The 18,728-nt window shown below is 40.4% G+C and overlaps 1 protein-coding gene across 1 annotated transcript in view; it reads right to left on the reverse strand.

Annotated features, from left to right (window-relative positions):
- mdn1 (midasin AAA ATPase 1) overlaps nucleotides 1-18,728 on the reverse strand; it is a 126,650-nt gene that overhangs the window by 30,867 nt on the left and 77,055 nt on the right. The window contains exons 55-65 of the mRNA XM_002940316.5: nucleotides 16,179-16,299; nucleotides 15,391-15,601; nucleotides 14,169-14,397; nucleotides 10,531-10,639; nucleotides 9,757-9,927; nucleotides 7,640-7,854; nucleotides 6,558-6,945; nucleotides 4,508-4,617; nucleotides 1,924-2,629; nucleotides 1,043-1,201; nucleotides 675-942 (exon numbers count right to left, since the gene is read on the reverse strand). Of these exons, the coding sequence (XP_002940362.3) occupies nucleotides 675-942; nucleotides 1,043-1,201; nucleotides 1,924-2,629; nucleotides 4,508-4,617; nucleotides 6,558-6,945; nucleotides 7,640-7,854; nucleotides 9,757-9,927; nucleotides 10,531-10,639; nucleotides 14,169-14,397; nucleotides 15,391-15,601; nucleotides 16,179-16,299 (2,687 nt within the window). The remainder of the gene's footprint in view (nucleotides 1-674; nucleotides 943-1,042; nucleotides 1,202-1,923; nucleotides 2,630-4,507; nucleotides 4,618-6,557; nucleotides 6,946-7,639; nucleotides 7,855-9,756; nucleotides 9,928-10,530; nucleotides 10,640-14,168; nucleotides 14,398-15,390; nucleotides 15,602-16,178; nucleotides 16,300-18,728) is intronic.

Raw genomic sequence — 18,728 nt, forward strand, 5'->3', positions numbered from 1 at the left:
TCCTACAAACAAACCTGTGCTTAAAAGAACATAAACCCTAAAATGGAGTTTGGCTAAGTAGAATAATGGTTAACTTACATTTTGAAAATGTTAACGCTAATTCTGTTCTGAATAAGATTCATTTTTGCCTCATTTGCTATAAAAAAGCACTCCTCCCCTGCTTTAAAGCTGAATTTTGTTGAAAAACAGCAACTAAGAACATTAACTTGATTAACATTAATTAAAAAAGCCCACCAATTAAAAATGATCCTGAAGCAAAATTTTCATAACCTGTAGATTTAGTTTGGGGAAAAAAATGTGACTGTGATAACTGTAATACTGGAAATGTCCCAAACTTAAGTGGATTTTTTTATACTGTTCATCATGTTCCCAAATCCTGTATATCAGACAGCCAAGCATCTGTCATATACTGCAACAAAAGTGACAAAGTTAACTACTGTGCAGGTTCCTATTTTCCTAATGAAAAAGTAATCCTAAAACCAGTCGAAGGCTTTGAAGTTTGGCGATGAGCATCTACTTGGGTAGGTTAACACTGTTGTCTCAGGGATTGCCAAGAAACATATTATATATGTATATGTCTATATTATCTATCTATCTATCTACAGAAACACACATTGCCTTATTCTAAAAAATACCCTTAATAGAACCATTTAAAATGTGTAGAAATAACATACCCATGAGGGGATAGAGGTGCTCTATGAGGGCAGCACTGGTCTGATAGCAGGACAGGAATGCACTGAGGTAATGCTTAGCTTGATGCTCTGGTGGGTTGTGATGGTACCAGAGGGATCGAGCAGTACACAAACACAACTGCTGGTGTATAAGCATCACTGCCTGCATGGAGCTTTGCAACACTAAAGTAACATGAGATTCCTTTTCCTCGGGCTCCTCAGTTTCCATTTTTCCTTCTAGACTGGGTTCAGTGACCAGGTCAGCAAAATCCTACAAAAAAAAATATAAATTACAAAAAAATTAAACAAAACTTTGTCCATAAATATGTCAAAAGAAATCCAAAAAATGCCATTTTGCTAGACATAAAAACCTTTTCATGCAGAGGAAACCTCTTGCGGAACTCCCTTTCCTCCTCATTATCTGGAAGGGCTTCACCATGGCTTTTCGTCCTGTATTTGTATAAGCTGCTCTCTTGCTTCTGTCGCTGCCTTTCAGCCTCTTCCTGCTCATCCCAGTCATTGATTATGGCCTATAAAATAACATTTTACATATACATATAGTCACAGTGAGTAAGCCCACCAACGTTCTGTACTGCTTTTATTTGTTCTATAAACAAGGTCAGTACACTTCTGTATACAAACTTTTGGAGCAATAGAATGTTTCAAGCACATAATTGGGCACCAAAACATCCAGGGATCATACCCTACAAATGTTATTGGCAGTTGCTTAAACCTATAGGATTGAGATAAACAAATCAAGAGAAACCTTGACTGCTGTGTTTCCAAGCAACAAGCTTGCGCAGCAAATGGCCCAGAACTGGACAACTGTATTTTTTCCCTTACTGCAATAATTAGTGCATGGTGCATTGCTTCAGTCAGCAGCCTTAGGACAATCACAGCTACTTGTATACTCGTTGGTATGTGGTACCACACCTGTAATTTAGATGGAACCTGATGGAACAGAAACACAAAAGACCAGGGGATCTTTTGATATTGTTTGGCTTTTTGCAACTTTTAGGATGTGGCTGTACCAGATCTTCATTTCAACCACATTTACAGAACCCTAGATTTTTACAAATGGTCTGGAAGCTTTACAGGCTACCAGGCATTAGTGATTTTGTTATTTACTTCTGCGCAATACTTTTAGGTTCTGGAGAGTTTGCACAAATCAGTCTCAATTGCTCTAAAACACAGCAAGTCTTCTTTATTCCTCTGAAATGATAAACTAGGAGAATGAGTAATGATTGCTCACCTGACATATGTGTCTGAAAAGCTTTAAAGACTTCTGATCCATCTCTCCTTTAGAAAGTACATGAGAACGCAGGTATAGCAAACTGTTAACCAACAGCTGCTCCTTTGTCAGACAGCTGCTTAAATCTGTGACTCCATGTGTAGTTCTGGAGGAATATTTCTGAGAGAGCTTTTTCAGGCTTTTTAGAATGTCTAAGGAACTCACAGAGCACAAACTGTCTGCATTTGAGAGGTAAGTTGGGAAAGATTCAGAGACAGATGGAAAAGCTAACAGGGAATTTAACAGAGTTATTATTTTGGAAGGGGAAATAAGAACACTGTTCATGGAAATATAAACCTCAGAGGCTATAAGCCTCATGCCATGCTGCATCTGAAGTATTGCAGCACACAGTGGGGTGACTAAGTCAGGGTACATGGAATATTCCTCTGAAAGGCGCTTTCTAAATTTGTGGTGCGATTGCTGCCATGTGGCCTCTTCAGACAGCAGGTTCTGTAACGCTTGCCGTGATTTGGAACTTTTCCCTGTGAGGGTTTTCAGTAGGCGGGATGATAAATCCTGGACTGAAGAAGTCTTTGCAATACTGCTGAGGTAGTTGTGCACATCTTGATATAAGCAGTCATAGGTAGGGTTTCTGGGGCGGTAAGCCTGCTTTTTAGTAAGGTCAGCAATACTTTTCTTTAGCTTTTGAATTCTTTGTAGCAGTATCCTGTTATGATACGAACAAAACATGAATTTTTATGATAAAATAAATAGCAGGCAGGAGATATAAGTCAAAGCAAGATTAGTTTATTGCCTTAGCACCTTGGTACAAATTTAAAATTTTGGCACTAAAAAACAGTGAAAAACAAACCTTAATTTAAGGATTATTTCCTGGAGTTTTTGCAATTTACATTGTCTGCTTTTTTTTTTTTTTTTTTTTTTTTTTAAAGTTGACAACTGTGGAAACAATGCAGATTAAAGGACAAGTCAATCCAAAAAAATATTTTTTTGCCCATAAAATATGTGTATATAATTGCTATTAAAGTAAAGCCTTTTCTATTCTCTGCCCTGGTGGCTCTGGCGTTTGAAACAATGTAACACAAGGCAGCAGACTGACAGACCTACCGGCTTTTACAACATTGTTTAATAAGTCATAATCAGGAATTCAGAAAATGCTGCTTTCAACAGCAATTACATTTATAAACAACTTTTACAGCACTAAAATTCTTTTAATAAATTTATTTTGCAAAGTTGTTTAGAATTCTGAACTTTTTTTGCTTGATATGTCCTTTAAATAAAGAGCTTTAAACATTAAAATTAGATATTTTGGTGCAATGCTTAGGCGAGTGGTATTTAGAGCTTAAAATACTATGTGTACGTTTTTAATGTTATTAAGGCAAAAAAGAGAAAAAAATATAAATAAAACCCCTAATTTTCTATCTATAATCTATCATATAGTTAAAAAAAGTATAGTGATATTATACATTTCATATACTATATATATATATATATATATATATATATATATATATATATAAAAAAAAAAAACAAGAACAGTACTCGACAGGCTTACCACAGCTGTAAGGCCTATATAAATCTGCCTCGGGCTCCCTTGCAAGTAATCTCAGGCAGCCAGGCAGCAATGATATAATAAAGAAAAGACTGTCATTATTTAAAGGAGAACTAAACCCTAAAAATAAATATGGCACCAGATTTATTGCACAAGCCTAGAGGTTCAGTATCATGGTAGTAGTAATGATCCAGGCATTCAAAGCTGTTGCAGGAGCTCCCCATCTTGGATTCTGTTAGAAGTGTCTGTAAAACACAGTGGGCTCTGAGCAGCTGTTCAGAAGCTAAGCTTAGGGGTCATTGCAAATTATCAAGCATAAAATAAGGTTTTCTTGCTATATAAGCTGATATCCCATGGCTGATTATTTAATTTCTGGTGTACACTGCACTGATTTAAGAGCTGTCACGTACTAATAAAATGAATTATACTAATCAGCCTTACATTGTGACATTTATATTTTGTATATACAATATATTGCACCTCGGTCCCAAAGCTCGTCACAAAGTAGCATAGAGCATTTGCGGTGAATTAGCAGAAAAGAAGGTAGGGTGCGACTGGGGGCATCACAGATCTTATCTTCTAAAGGGCTGTGGTTGCCTTGGGTTGGTACAAAAGCCAAAAACAAAATGTACATTTCTAGACTAATTCTTTAGTTAAGCTTTAGTTCTCCTTTAAAGCAATTTTATGAAGCTAGCCCAGGTAAGGACGTACAGCAGAGATGGCTGACAGTATAAGATGACACAATCTGTGTAAGTCTCATGACTATAACCTAGAAAGTGCTATTCCCTAACCAAACTCACCTGTGCAACTAGTATGTGATCAATGTGGGGAGTTAAAGCCTATGAGGGCAACACATTTTTGTGTCTGATCAGTGTCCTGCCTAATAGTCATAGCTGCAATACCCCTTTGCTACTAGGTCCCCCATGGTAATGAATGTAAAAATAAGGAAAATACATTTAAAATGGACAGTTAAAAAGAAAGGTAATAAATGGACATTTTTTAGATAGCATTCGTAAACGGTAGTAAACATTGTACCTGACATGAGGGTGCATGTGTTTTTGCAAAGATTCGTCTTCTAGCGATTTTCCTGTGAGCAGACTGGATGACAGATCACGTACTCTCCACTCACATTCCAGCTCATGTAACTAGGAACAAAAACAAAAACTGGTAGACTGTGTTGGAAACTGTAACAGGTGGTTTTATCTGTACAGGTATGGGACCCATTATCCAGAATGCTTGGGACCTGGGGTTTTCCAGATAAGGAGTCTTTCCATAATTCAGATCTCCTACCCTCTACTAAAAAAAATATGTAAACAGTATTTAAACCCAATAGTTTAAATACTGTCATAAGGATAAATTATCTCTTAGTCGGGATCAAGTACAAGGTACTGTTTTATTATGACAGAGAAAAAGGAAACTGTCATGATATAGGCCTGTAAGGGTTAATCAAGCAGGCCAAGGTATCCCAAAATCTTCCCTAATGTGCCAGAAACAGATATACAACAGGCCTCTGGTCACTAGGGTCTGGAACCAGCCATGTGTAAAGGCCTCACAACCTGGAATGCCCAGCTCTAATCCCTGGCTGATAAGAGCCATGCCATGTGGGGGAGTGAAAGCCCAAGTGGGGGTGAATAAGAGTTCCCATTGGGGCCCATCATAGGTGATGTAAAGGTCACACCATAACCCAAACTCACACACATTTATTGTCTCAGAACCCCATACCATTTATACTAGAGGTACTAAAACCTGAGAATATGTTTAATATATATGTATGTCCAAACAGGACTGGCTTTGGGCACTCTGTCAGATAGGAATATCTGGGCAGGGGCAGGTCACACAGTAGTAATGTTTAGTCTGTATTGGACCGGTGGGATCATTTAGAATTGATTAATTTAATTTCATCTTTCTATGATGTTCCCACAAGGAGTTATGGACATTTCTATCATTGGTCCAGTCCATACACTCTGGAGGTAATAAAAGTCACACTGTGTCCTGCTAATGGTGACTCCCCTTGCATTCCTGAGGGAAGGGGGAGTGTCCAGCTACCTGATCCCCTGCAAACTGGGATAAATAGTCAGCTCTTCTGACTATACTTTGATATACTTTGGAGGACCAATTTCTATTGGAAGTTTATCCTCTGGTTTCCCCTTGCCTCCAGGACTAGAAGGACTCTGCTTGGTACAGTATAGGACTTCTATGTTTTTCCCTTTTATTTTACAAAACTGTTTGTACTCATTGTACTGTATGTCCCTTTTGTAACATCTTGTTTTATATATGCACTGTTATACCTTTTATAATAATAAATATAAAATGTAATAAGTTTGTCCTTAAAGCTCTAAAAAGTACCTACCCTCCAAATGTGTAACTGTGTTGTGTGCCTTAGCCCTCTGCATGCTGTATGCTGATTAACCCTTTGACTGCTGGTAAGGAGAGTGTGTGTGTCAGTTCCTTAAATTAACCCTTTCTCTACCAGTGTGCTTGGCATCTCTCATCGCCAGTGCAAGAAGTATGAGAGTGGTGGCAGCAAGTTGTGTAAGAGTTTGTGAGTGTTGGTTGGTCTTTGGGGTGCTGTGACGCTAGTCTGACCTGTGTACCAGGTGTATGAGACTGACCAGGGGACCCTCTAGACAGCCACGCCTAAAGTCACGTGCGTCTGAAGTGGCGTAATCGTGACAGAAACCATTTTTAAAAATGTGAATTACTTAATTAAAATAGAGTCTATGGGAGATGGCCTTTCTGTAATTCGGAACATTCTGGATAATGGGTTTCTGGACAAGGGGTCCGATACCTGGACTTATATTTTGCTGTGTTTATCACTACAAAAAATACTTTTCTAAATTAGAAAAAAAATACACAGAGTTTTGAGGCATATTTATCCCAAGAAAGGTTAGCAAATTTGGAACCATTTATGTAAATCTGTAGCAATCCATCTATCTTGAATATTCTTGAGATTTTTCTTTTGATAGACAAGCGGTCTATCTGTACTTTCAACTGCATTTGCCCCTGAAAATTCCCTTCCACTTAATGTCTTATTACTGGATTAAATTGATTTAGGCAATTTAAGTTCAGCATTCTTTTAACATACCTCATCTTTTGTGTATTTCAGCTTGTGCTGCCTCTTTACTGCAGGGTCAAATACAGTTTGTGGCAGCCAGATTTGAATTTGCAATAAGCCTAAATTCACCCACAATGATCCTTTATGGGCTGAATCTGACACATGCATTGTTCCATCCACCTCAGCATAGAACTGTTGCAGGCAAATAAGCCACAGTTTAAGAAGGTCTACTGGCAACATCTCTTGGTTCATCCAGTCTCGTAGTATATCCTGAATGTAGTGATAGGCTGACAAGTCTTTGGTGGGCAGGTGGTCACAGTACTGCAAGAACTCCTCCTGGATGCTTTGCGGGACTAGATCTTTAAGTGCAATGAAATGGTGATATAACAGCAGGCCCTGGAGGCGGGAGTCTGTACTCCTATGAAAATAAATTATATAAAGGAAAGACTGTAAGCAACTGTAGATTCTTGCATAGCTAGCCTTGCAGCAGTGTCAGACTGGGGTGTCAGTGAGTTGCAGACCTCCGAAGGGAGAGCAGGAGCTCCTGTGCATGTATGTTCTGTACTCTACACAGCTTTCCATAATATGTAGGGATAGGTGAAGTTTTAACTTCCCCTCTAGCACAACCAATCTGTGTGCAGCTTTACCGGGACATTCCTCTACCCAATATGGAAAGCTGGGTAGAGCACAGAACATAAGGCACAGAAGCTCCTTAAGCTCACTGACAGCAGTGGGGCTAATCAATTAAGTGCAGCCAGCCCCCAACCCCCACCCCACCCCCAACACCTAAAAAGCCACCGGGCCTGGGACTGCCCACTTCTCCATGGCAGCCCTGAGAGCAGGACTGGGTTGGCAGGGCCCACAAGGGCCCTTGGCCAACTAGGTTTTTTCCTGGTGTCACACTGGCTCAGTTTGGCACTGTCTTGGCAGCAAAGCTCAGGGGCTCCAACATAAGCTCTGAAAAAGAATTGGTTAGGACCTTTATTATCTGTTGTGTATGGGTTATAGAAAAGTTCCATAAAAATGAAAAAATCCAAATAGACAGTAACCAGTGCCCTGCATGCAGTACATCTTTGGCAAATGTACAAAAAGGAAAGTTAAAATCACGTTACCTGAAATTTGCCATAGAAGAGACTGTCATATTGCTCCAAAGTGTAGAACTGATCTCTCTCAACCGATTTAGCCTTTCAGACCACTCTCCCAAGGACACATGGGAAGATAAAAGGACAGGAAGGCCACTTACATTCCAAGGAATTGCTTTGCTGCTGCTCGTCAGAACTTCACAGAAGCATTTAGAGAAGACAGCTTTGCTTAAAATTGCAGGACCCTGACCAAAAAAAAAACCCAAATAAAGCTTAAGAGAATAACAGTTTAAATCATTTAAAAACTCAAAAAATGCAAGTATAAAATAGAACTGCGCCTTTTCAGATACATTTGCCATAAGGGCAGAGGCAACAACATACCCATCTTCCATAGGCAAGCAGGAGGTACCAAAAGAGACTTAGTCAGGTATCCTTGCTCTTCTAAGGTAAGGGACCCCAGACTCAGGGCCTTACCTTAGATTAGAGGGTGGTTCAGTCACTCGTAAGTTATACCCAGATCAGTACACAATCCAACAAAGAGCTTCCATAATTTTGCAAGACACTGTCTTTTTTTTTTTTTAGCAAGATCTGCTTTACCTTATATGTAAACCCCTTACATGTAAGGATTGAGGTTTCAAGTGCCATTTCATTAAACTGAAAATTTGGAGAAAAGGGGGAAGTATGGAATGCTGACAGCAGGTCTGAAGAATCACTGGTGGTTTGATGGAAAAGTCAGTCAGGTCAGTGAAACATAAAATCCTTGGCCAGGGAGGTGCAAAGGGAACAAGGCTGGAGGAGTGTCTAAACTAGATGGGGGTGTAGAGCATTATGGGTAAGCTAGTGTAGACATGGCAGTGGTGTTAGAAACGGTCATGGGGGTGGAGTGACAGTGGCATACAGTTTACCAGCTAAGAAAACTTAGCGCTACAGAAAGTCTCCATTATGTAATACAACCTTCCGATGAAAAAGTAGTAACCTTCGCTGTATGTTGGCAAATGCATGGAGCTGAAAATTATTGCAATTGAAATGACTGTTTCTATTTTTGCTAATGATACTATATTGTGGAAAACTATATAGTTCCATGCAAGATGCTTGGATGCTCTGTTAATGCCTTTAAAGGAGAAGGTAAGGCTAAGTCACTTGGGGGTGCCAAAATGTTAGGCACCCCCAAGTGACCTTAATCACTTACCTTTTACCCCGGGCTGGTGCCCCTGTTAGGAGAAAACCGCTCCAGCACGGTGCTTCCTTCTTCCTACTGTGTCAAAATCCCTGGGCCAGCACATGTGCAATGGAGTAAAAAGCCAACATTTTTGTTAAAGTTCTGCTTTTCACTTTACTGCGCATGCGCGCAAACAAGGAAGAGGAAACGCTCGCAGGTACCCCGGGCTGGTGCAGTTTTCTCCTAAAAGGGGCACCAGCCCGGGGTAGAATGTAAGCAATTACCTGGTGGTGCCTAACATTTTGGCACCCCCAAGTGACTTAGTCTTTCCTTCTCCTTTAAGAGCTGTTTGGATGATCTCTTGAACAAGTATAATATACAAGGCTATTGTGATAATAAAATCTACAATTGGTAGTGATGTTGGTATATATATTGTTTATGTATGTGAGTGTAGTTAGGTTGGTATGGGTGTGTGCGTGTGTGTGAGCTGGGGTTCACTTGAATAGGATGAAATTGATCAGCTCCAAATTATGGGAAGGTCATCTCCCATAGGCTTCATTTTAATAAACTAATTCTAATATTTCAAAATGATTTCCATTTTATATGTAATAATAAAACAGTACCTTCTAATGGAACCCAACTATAAGAAATAATTGATCCTTACTGGAGTCAAAACAATACTATTGGGTTTATTTAATATTTAAATAATTTCTAGTAGACTTAAGATATGGCAATCAAAATTAAAAAAAGACCCGGAAAGCCTCAGGCCCCAAGCATTCTGGGTAATACCTGTACAACTGAACATTTGGAAATGTATCTTGGCACCTTGAAGGGTATTATCACTTTATAAGGAATGGACTACAAGGAACAGGAAGTACATTATAACAAGCTTGCACTGTAGGTAAGAACCTCTCAAAACAATGTAACTGTAAATTATAGTAGGAAAAAATGCTGCAAAAACTAAAAACCCAAATACATTACCACTAACCTTCACAGAAGGTTCCATAAGACTTCGAACAATCTTTCCATCTTCTGGAGAGAAGGCATCTTTCCATGATGACCAATAGTCTGGGTCAGTCGTTACTGTGCTATTCCAGAAGGATGCAAATACACTGCTCATGAGCTCTGGCCACAACAATGAAATCACCTCAGAACTCATCTAATAAAATGATAAAATTTATGACGTAAAAAAAAATGTGAAGGCATGCCATAAACTGACTTAGAACATAATAGGTGTTAAATTTGCAAGGCTATATTATTGTTATAAGGATTTAAGTTTAAAACTCAGGCTGTCCTCCTGATTTTTATATTTTCATAAACTGCATATTCCTTTAACAACTGGGCTACTTTCTCTGCCATGAAATTTGTTAACAAAGGGTCAGTGAAACTAGTTCTGAATCTGTAGTGTGCTGATATATAGGCAATGTATATAAACACAAAAGATATACAGAGAGGTCTTAGCTGGCTAAAAGCAACAGTGGCACACTGAAATTGGACACTGAATTGGTTAATAATTAACATTACTTTCTACTAAGCAAGAGACACATACACTGCTTTTAAAATGGTGAATTTTGCAAAGACTAGTACTAGCCACTTTGTGAGCTGATACTTTCAGTAACCCAATCAAATTACTGATCAGTTAGCTGTGGTACAGTTTGGCTGGGAGCATAAATAAATGACTTAGTCTTATGTAAAAAGGTAACGAACTGTGTAAATAAGATAAAGAACTGTGTAAATAAGAGCATGTGAGAAAAAACAATACCTCTGGCACTTCTGTAAGATAAAATAGAGCTTGAAGGTGTTGTACTGAAATGGGAGTTTCTTTCAAGCAAAATGTTACAAGCTGAGTAATATCAGATTTCAGGTTCTTCCTATAAAGATAGAACACAACGAAAAGCTTCAATACAGCAGTACTGTAAAGGACTCATTGTTATATATTCAAATGTGAATAGACTCCTACTTCCTGCCAATGAAGTTACTCTGAAAACACTTTCTGCTAGGGACAACATGCTATATTCATCTTTTTTTATACAACCCGGATTCCAAAAATGTTGAGACACAAAACAAATTGTGAATAAAAACTGAACGCAATGATGTGGAGGTGCCAACTTCTAATATTTTATTCAGAATAGAACATAAATCACGGAACAAAAGTTTAAACTGTGAAAATGTACCATTTTAAGGGAAAAATATGTTGATTCAGAATTTCATGGTGTCAACAAATCCCAAAAAAGTTGGGACAAGGCCATTTTCACCACTGTGTGGCATCTCCCCTTCTTCTTACAACACTCAACAGACGTCTGGGGATCGAGGAGACCAGTTTCTCAAGTTTAGGAATAGGAATGCTCTCCCATTCTTGTCTAATACAGGCCTCTAACTGTTCAATCGTCTTGGGCCTTCTTTGTCGCACCTTCCTCTTTATGATGCGCCAAATGTTCTCTATAGGTGAAAGATCTGGACTGCAGACTGGCCATTTCAGTACCCGGATCCTTCTCCTACGCAGCCATGATATTGTGATTGATGCAGAATGTGGTCTGGCATTATCTTGTTGAAAAATGCAGGGTCTTCCCAGAAAGAGATGACGTCTGGATGGGAGCATATGTTGTTCTAGAACCTGAATATATTTTTCTGCATTGATGCTGCCTTTCCAGACATGCAAGCTGCCCATGCCACACGCACTCATGCAACCCCATACCATCAGAGATGCAGGCTTCTGAACTGAGTGTTGATAACAACTTGGGTTGTCCTTGTCCTCTTTGGTCCGGATGACATGGCGTCCCAGATTTCCAAAAAGAACTTCGAATCGTGACTCGTCTGACCACAGAACAGTCTTCCATTTTGCCACACTCCATTTTAAATGATCCCATGCCCAGTGAAAACGCCTGAGCTTGTGGATCTTGCTTAGAAATGGCTTCTTCTTTGCACTGTAGAGTTTCAGCTGGCAACGGCGGATGGCACGGTGGATTGTGTTCACTGACAATGGTTTCTGGAAGTATTCCTGAGCCCATTCTGTGATTTCCTTTACAGTAGCATTCCTGTTTGTGGTGCAGTGTCGTTTAAGGGCCCGGAGATCACGGGCATCCAGTATGGTTTTACGGCCTTGACCCTTACGCACAGAGATTGTTCCAGATTCTCTGAATCTTCGGATGATGTTATGCACAGTTGATGTTGATAGATGCAAAATCTTTGCAATTTTTCGCTGGGTAACACTTTTCTGATATTGCTCCACTATCTTTCTGCGCAACATTGTGGGAATTGGTGATCCTCTACCCATCTTGGCTTCTGAGAGACACTTCCACTCTGAGAAGCTCTTTTTATACCCAATCATGTTGCCAATTGACCTAATTAGTGTTATTTGGTCTTCCAGCTCTTCGTTATGCTCAAATTTACTTTTTCCAGCCTCTTATTGCTACTTGTCCCAACTTTTTTGGGATTTGTTGACACCATGAAATTCTGAATCAACATATTTTTCCCTTAAAATGGTACATTTTCTCAGTTTAAACTTTTGTTTCGTGATTTATGTTCTATTCTGAATAAAATATTAGAAGTTGGCACCTCCACATCATTGCGTTCAGTTTTTATTCACAATTTGTTTAGCGTCCCAACTTTTTTGGAATCCGGTTTGTATGAATCTTAATGTTTTTGGTGTACAATATCCAACGTAAATTTTCAAAAGAAGTGTGGATATATCCTCTCAGATCCATCAGGTTTGGATTTGTGGACAGGCCACAAAGGCCTGGGCCTAGGGCGGTAAAGATCTGGGGACACATGTGCCTGCTGGCCACATCTGCACTGAATGGGAGATTTCTGACACCTGTTTAAATCTCCCGCCCATCCGGTCTAGGGGTGCACCGCGCTTGCAGAGGATGCAAGCGCGGTGAGGGGTGCATTGGTGCAACTGGCCTAGGGGTGCACCAGCTTTTTATCTAGCCCTGGGTCCAGTATATCAGATTGCGTGCGGTTTACTAAAATAACAATGATACAACTGGGCTAAGAAGAGGTCAAGTAAGCCATCAAGCTTTAAAATATGCCAAGGTAGCCCTTATATAATAGAACATGGCAGAAAATCTTAATCCTGATACAGGATTCTGAGTGCCACAAAAGTTTTTACCATAACTTGGTTTGCTGAATGAGAACGTAGGAAACTTTGGAGGAAGGTACATGCAACAGGTATGTACAATTGCAGCTTTTACAGGCTAACAAACACATCAGCAGGCAAGCAGGGGTGATTATTTGCCTGTTACTAAGATAGGATGATAAAAACTAACCACCACTGATGTAAAGAACTAAGGAGAAATATTGGAATGTTTTTTCTTATAATTTCATTAGGTCAGTAAACTTCTCTGATTTCATACAATAGATCACTGATATTTGTAAAGCTTTTTTTTTTGACATCAGTGATTATCAATTGATAGTTCTAACTACATTTAGGACAACAAAACTATGTTTACACCAAATTTTACCCAGGCCTTTGTTTGGGAATCTCAGAATAACAATAATTATTACCCACTGGAACTTGGGATGCCACAAATTCAGAATTTGAGAGTCAGGCACATCGCACTACTTTTTGCAGTATTTGGCCCAATTCTTACAGTTCTAAAATCCTTAAAGCTCTGGACAACTGAATGTAACAATGTGTACCTGACAGATGACGCCATTTTTTTTAATTTTTTTTTTTTTTTAATTAATTTCAAATGAAAAAAGCAAACTGAAATTAATATGCAAATTACATTTCAGATTCAGTTAAGCACTCAGTCAATGCCTTTGTGGATGGTTGCATATTTGTATAAAGTCAAAAATTAGAAATTCAGTGCATCCCAAACTAGAAATGTCATTCAATGTGATTAGATTAAAACAAAGATGTAATCACTGCTACTGAGCTGCAATAATTATTATGGCCACTGAGATTTTAAATAAAACAAATAGAAATGGTAATGAGGAGTATTAAGACATTTGTAATTGGTATTGGAATAACATTCCATATATCCTTAAAGGACAATTAAAGGTTAATATAAATTAAAAGTAAGTCTAAAGGCATTCTTTTTAAGTACTTACTGCATATGTAAATTCCCAGATCCCTGCTTGCTTCTCTGAGATATGGTGCTGGCAGCCTACAGCAGTGTGAAGACTACAGTGACATCACTGAAACCTCTCTTCCCTTCCTGTAGGCTGCCAGCGGCAGCCTTCCTATTCTCTGAGCATGTGTGTAACTTGATCCTGTCTCCTGTTCTGAGCTACACATGCCCACCAGCCAATCAGAAGCGGATCTGCCAGAGGGGAGGGGGGGAGGGAATGAACCAAAAGTGTGGCGTTTTTACTAAACAATAGGAGGACTATTGGGCAGTATGCTTTTTATATTTTGACTTGCATTCTCCTTTAAGCCTGCTTTGGTTTTCTCACCTGCCATAATAGGTGTGAGATAGTATGTCTGCAGTAACTTTGTAATGCCACAGCAATTTAAGATACTCCATCCCAGGCCACATCTGAACTTTACTTGAAAGCTGTATCAGATCTTCAGAATTCACTTGACCACCAAAGTCTTCAGAGTGTACATCTTTAGTCAGAGAGAGCTTTATCCCACAGTTTTCCAGAAATGAACAGTGTGATTCTATTGATAGGCAAAGTTCATCTACAGAAACAAAATCCCAGCAAATACTCATTAGGAAATGACAGAAACTATAAATGATTGTTATAATAAGGATATTTTCGAAAACAGCACATCCAGGAATAACAAGCACTGTTGCTTACAAGAGTAAGGGCTCTGGTACACGGGGAGATTAGTCGCCCGCGGCAAAACTCCCTGCTCGCGGGCGACTAATCTCCCCGTGTACCAGAGCCCTTAAGCACTGGGATGATTAGTGGGAAAAAGAGGAAATAAGATAAGATTTGATAAGTGGTGAGAAATGGCAGATTACAAATTATACCAAAGATAGTTAGCAGGATAATGCAGTGAATCTCATGCACTGAGTAGATGTAAATAGTCAGCTACAGATTTTTTTCTATCCATTATTCAACTTTTTCAAAGAAGGCAAAAGTGCAGACAAACTTAAAAATCCAGTGAGGAAGTACACATTTCAAAACTACAGGGAGACAAGGAGACAAAAACACTCCACTGACTATAAAACAAAAGTGTGCGCAAAATAAACACCGCAGGATCAACACGTGCTACATTGCTCCTGAGACATGCAGTGTGACTGGGTACTCACATCAGACATATAAATATGCAAAATTTCTGCTCAGAAGCCTCAGTAATCCCACTAGTGTCAGTTTACAAAACTGACAACACTGACAATTCTGTGTGCTTTCCCATAGATTTTTGCATGAATTTAAAGACGACTGTAGAAACCCCGAAACAAAGTAAAATTGTGGATGTTTAGTTCTATACATGTTAAGTACATGGCAGGACTAATATGTACTAGATTTATACTGGGTTTTTTTTTTTTTGGATAAAAGTCTGAATGAAAGACTGTAACAGGGGAAAGGCTAGCAAAAAATACCTTCCTTAGACACAAAGTTAAAAGAAACGATGCAAGATGATGTAGGTTGTAACTAAAGTATACTTTTACATGGCTAAAATTTCATAATTTGATATAGGGGACAAAATAAAATTGTAAAAATGTACCTCTGTTGATAAGTTCCCGGTGATTTGCTTTTAGAATGGACACACAGGAATTTAGAATTTTGGCTTTTATCTCCCATCCTGAGGAAGCTGCCTTCATGCGATGTATTTTTTCCAGCCAGCCACTCTCCCCTCTAACTGGCCTCAACTCGAATATATCCAGGGAGGCAGAGAGAGTACTTAATCTCTCCATACATTGTGCCAGCCATTCCTCCTGCAAATATAACATACAGCCAAATATTTATAAACTGACACACAATATCAATATGGGGAATAAGCTGCTTAAACAAAAAACAATTTTCAGTCTAAAAGGCTGAATCAACTAGCAGAGCAAGTTTAAAGAATAGTGTGGCCAAACACAAATTCTAGACAGCTTAAAAAAATGCACAGGTATAGGATCTATTATCAGCAGGAAGCTTCCTCATAGTCTTACAAACTGAGCATGTACACCAGTCTTGGTGCAGGAGCGAAGCATTATGGGAACTTTCTTTACAGAGCTCAGCATTTTTTTTTTCCTATGAGGCTTCTGATCATCTAAATGGGAGAAATATGGGGAGATTTAAGAGCACTATTGAGAGAACTGAATGTATGCCTGCAGCTTGAGATCAACTTTTTATTAGCCTTTCCTTCTCCTTTAAATTGAACTCTGTTAGCTTCCAATAATTCAGAGCTTTCTGGATAACGGGTTTCCAGATAAGGGATCCCATACCTGTACACTCCTTGCCCATTTCAGTCAAGACATTACTGTTTCAATATGTGCTGCAGAAGCAGTTATTAATATCTTAGCAAACCTTGTAAGGCAGTGGTCTCCCCAGAATATTCTGCAGCATCTTGACACTAGTAGGCACTTTGGAGTCAGAGGACACACAGTCCTGGATACTTGAAGAGACAGACTGAACCTCCTGGCATAGCCTGCACACAAACAGGGAGGATAAAAATTATATCTTAAAAACCAAAAACAAACTTAAATTAAAGCTTATTGAAATTATTTTAAGTGATTGTGTCACATTCATAATTATAAAAGATTTGACAAAACTTGGTTTTGCCTTTCTGTTCCCCTCACTTGTGCAAAGCATGGTCACGGCCAGAAACCAAGACTAAGGGGCTCATTTATCAAAGTACGATAGCTTTCAAATACAAAAAAAATTTCATACTGTGCGTCTTTTTTTCATTAATTTGCACGACCTTTTCGTACTGCTTGCTATTACAAAAAAAAAGTCTGGTTGCTATCACATCACTGAAATATTTAAAATTAAGACCCAAATTACTCCACATGCCATTTGCATGGTAATACAATATAGTATTTTAGCAAATTTTTGCAGCAATACAGAAAAAAAGGGATTTTGTAAAACTTACCGTAAAATCCTTTTCTCTCTGAAGTCTGTGGGACACAGGGACCATGGGTATAGCTTCCACCACTAGGAGGCAGGACACTAAGTAAAAACTCCTCCCTCCTGTGCTATACCCCTCTGCCTGTCTGCCTGAGGCTCAGTTTTGTATAGCAACGAAAGGTAACAGTAAAACTTAACTGAACTAATATATACAAGCAATGTAATCAGGAAACTCAGAAGTTCGCTTCCAGGAAGGGAGGCCCTGTGTCCCACAGACTTCAGAGAGAAAAGGATTTTACGGTAAGTTTTAAAAAATCCCTTTTTCTCTGTTTTGTCTGTGGGACACAGGGACCATGGGATATACCAGAGCTGTCCCCCATATCGCTAGGGAGGGAGGAAGCGAGGCTTAGGTATGGTCAACTACAGCCTGCAGGACCCTCCTGCCAAATTGTGCGCTGACGCAAAAACCTCAAATTTGTAGAATTTGGTAAATGAGTGGATTGATGACCAGGTGGCGGCCTTGCATAGCTGCTCTGCGGAGGCACGGTTCCTGAAGGCCCAGGAAGTGCTAACCGCTCTAGTAGAATGTGCCCGCACATGAAGAGGGTATGTCCTCCCTCTGGCTATGTATGCTCTGCGAATGGCCTCTTTTATCCATCTGGAAATTGTGACCTTGGGTGCAGGGGAGCCCTTGTGTGGCCCTGTTGGAAGAATGAATAGTGAGTGGGTGGTGCGCGCCAAGTAGAATTTTAGTGCTCTGACTGGAAGAACGTGGGAAGAATAATCTCCTGATTCAGATGAAATTCGGTCACCACCTTCGGGAGGAAGGTTGGAACGGTACGGAGGACCGCCCTGTAGTAGTGGAAGATCAGGTATGGGTGTTGGCAAGATAGGGCGCTGAGTTCAGAAACACGTCTGGCTGAGGCGATAGCAACAAGGAAGATGGTCTTCCATGTCAGCCACAATAGGGGGATTGTGGCCAGTGGTTCGAATGGAGCCTCTTGTAATGCGCGTAGAACTAGGTACTAGGTGTGCCACTCCTTGGAGGAATGTGCGTACGTCATTGAGTTCTGCTATTTTCGTCTGGAAGAGCACTGATAGTGCCGATATTTGGGACTTGAGTGAGGCGAGGGAGAGACCCTTGGTTAGCCCGGCTTGGAGGAATTCAAGTAAGTATACCGGGGAGAATCGATCCCAGGGGTGGTGCGCCTGGTCGCACCACTCCTTGTAACGCTTCCAGACCCTATGGTAGTTTTGCGCTGAAACTGGTTTGCGTGCCGCGACCATGGTGCATATGACTCCGGGGGAGAACCCTTTGCGGTGGAGTACTAGGGACTCAGTAGCCATGCCGTCAAATGTAGTACTCCCGGATTGGGGTGAAATATGGGGCCCTGGGAGAGGAGGTCCTGCGTCAGTGGCAGGGGCCAGGGGTCCATCTTGCTCAGGTTGACTAGTTCTGAGAACCAAGCCCTTCTGGGCCAGTGTGGGGCTATGAGGATGACCGTGCAACGTTCTCTCTTGATCTTCTTGATGACTCTGGGCAAAAGTGGCAGGGGGGGGAACACGTATGATAGGGGGAGGTCCCAAGGTGCCATCATGGCGTCTGCTGCCATGGCCAGCGGGTCCCTGTAGCGTGCCATGAAGGTTCCGACCTTGCGATTGTGTCTGGAAGCCATGAGGTCCACTTGTGGGTGTCCCCACATTTGTGTGATGGTCTGAAAGACTGACTGTTTTAGAGACCACTCTCCCGGGTCGAGTGTTTGTCGACTGAGGTAGTCGGCCTGCCAGTTTTCCAGTCCTGGGATGTATACGGCTGATAGTGTGACGTCGCGGGCTTTGGCCCAGGACAGAATGAGACTCACTTCCCTGAGTGCTGCGGCTTCTGGTGCCTCCCTGATGGTTCAGGTATGCTACCGTGGTCGCGTTGTCGGACTGGATTCGGATTGGCAGTCCGGAGAGCTGATTCTGCCAGTGCAGAAGTGCCCGGTGGACCGCTCGGAGTTCCAATAT

The sequence above is a fragment of the Xenopus tropicalis genome, chromosome 5 (assembly GCF_000004195.4).
Source record: "Xenopus tropicalis strain Nigerian chromosome 5, UCB_Xtro_10.0, whole genome shotgun sequence".
NCBI lineage: Eukaryota > Metazoa > Chordata > Amphibia > Anura > Pipidae > Xenopus > Xenopus tropicalis.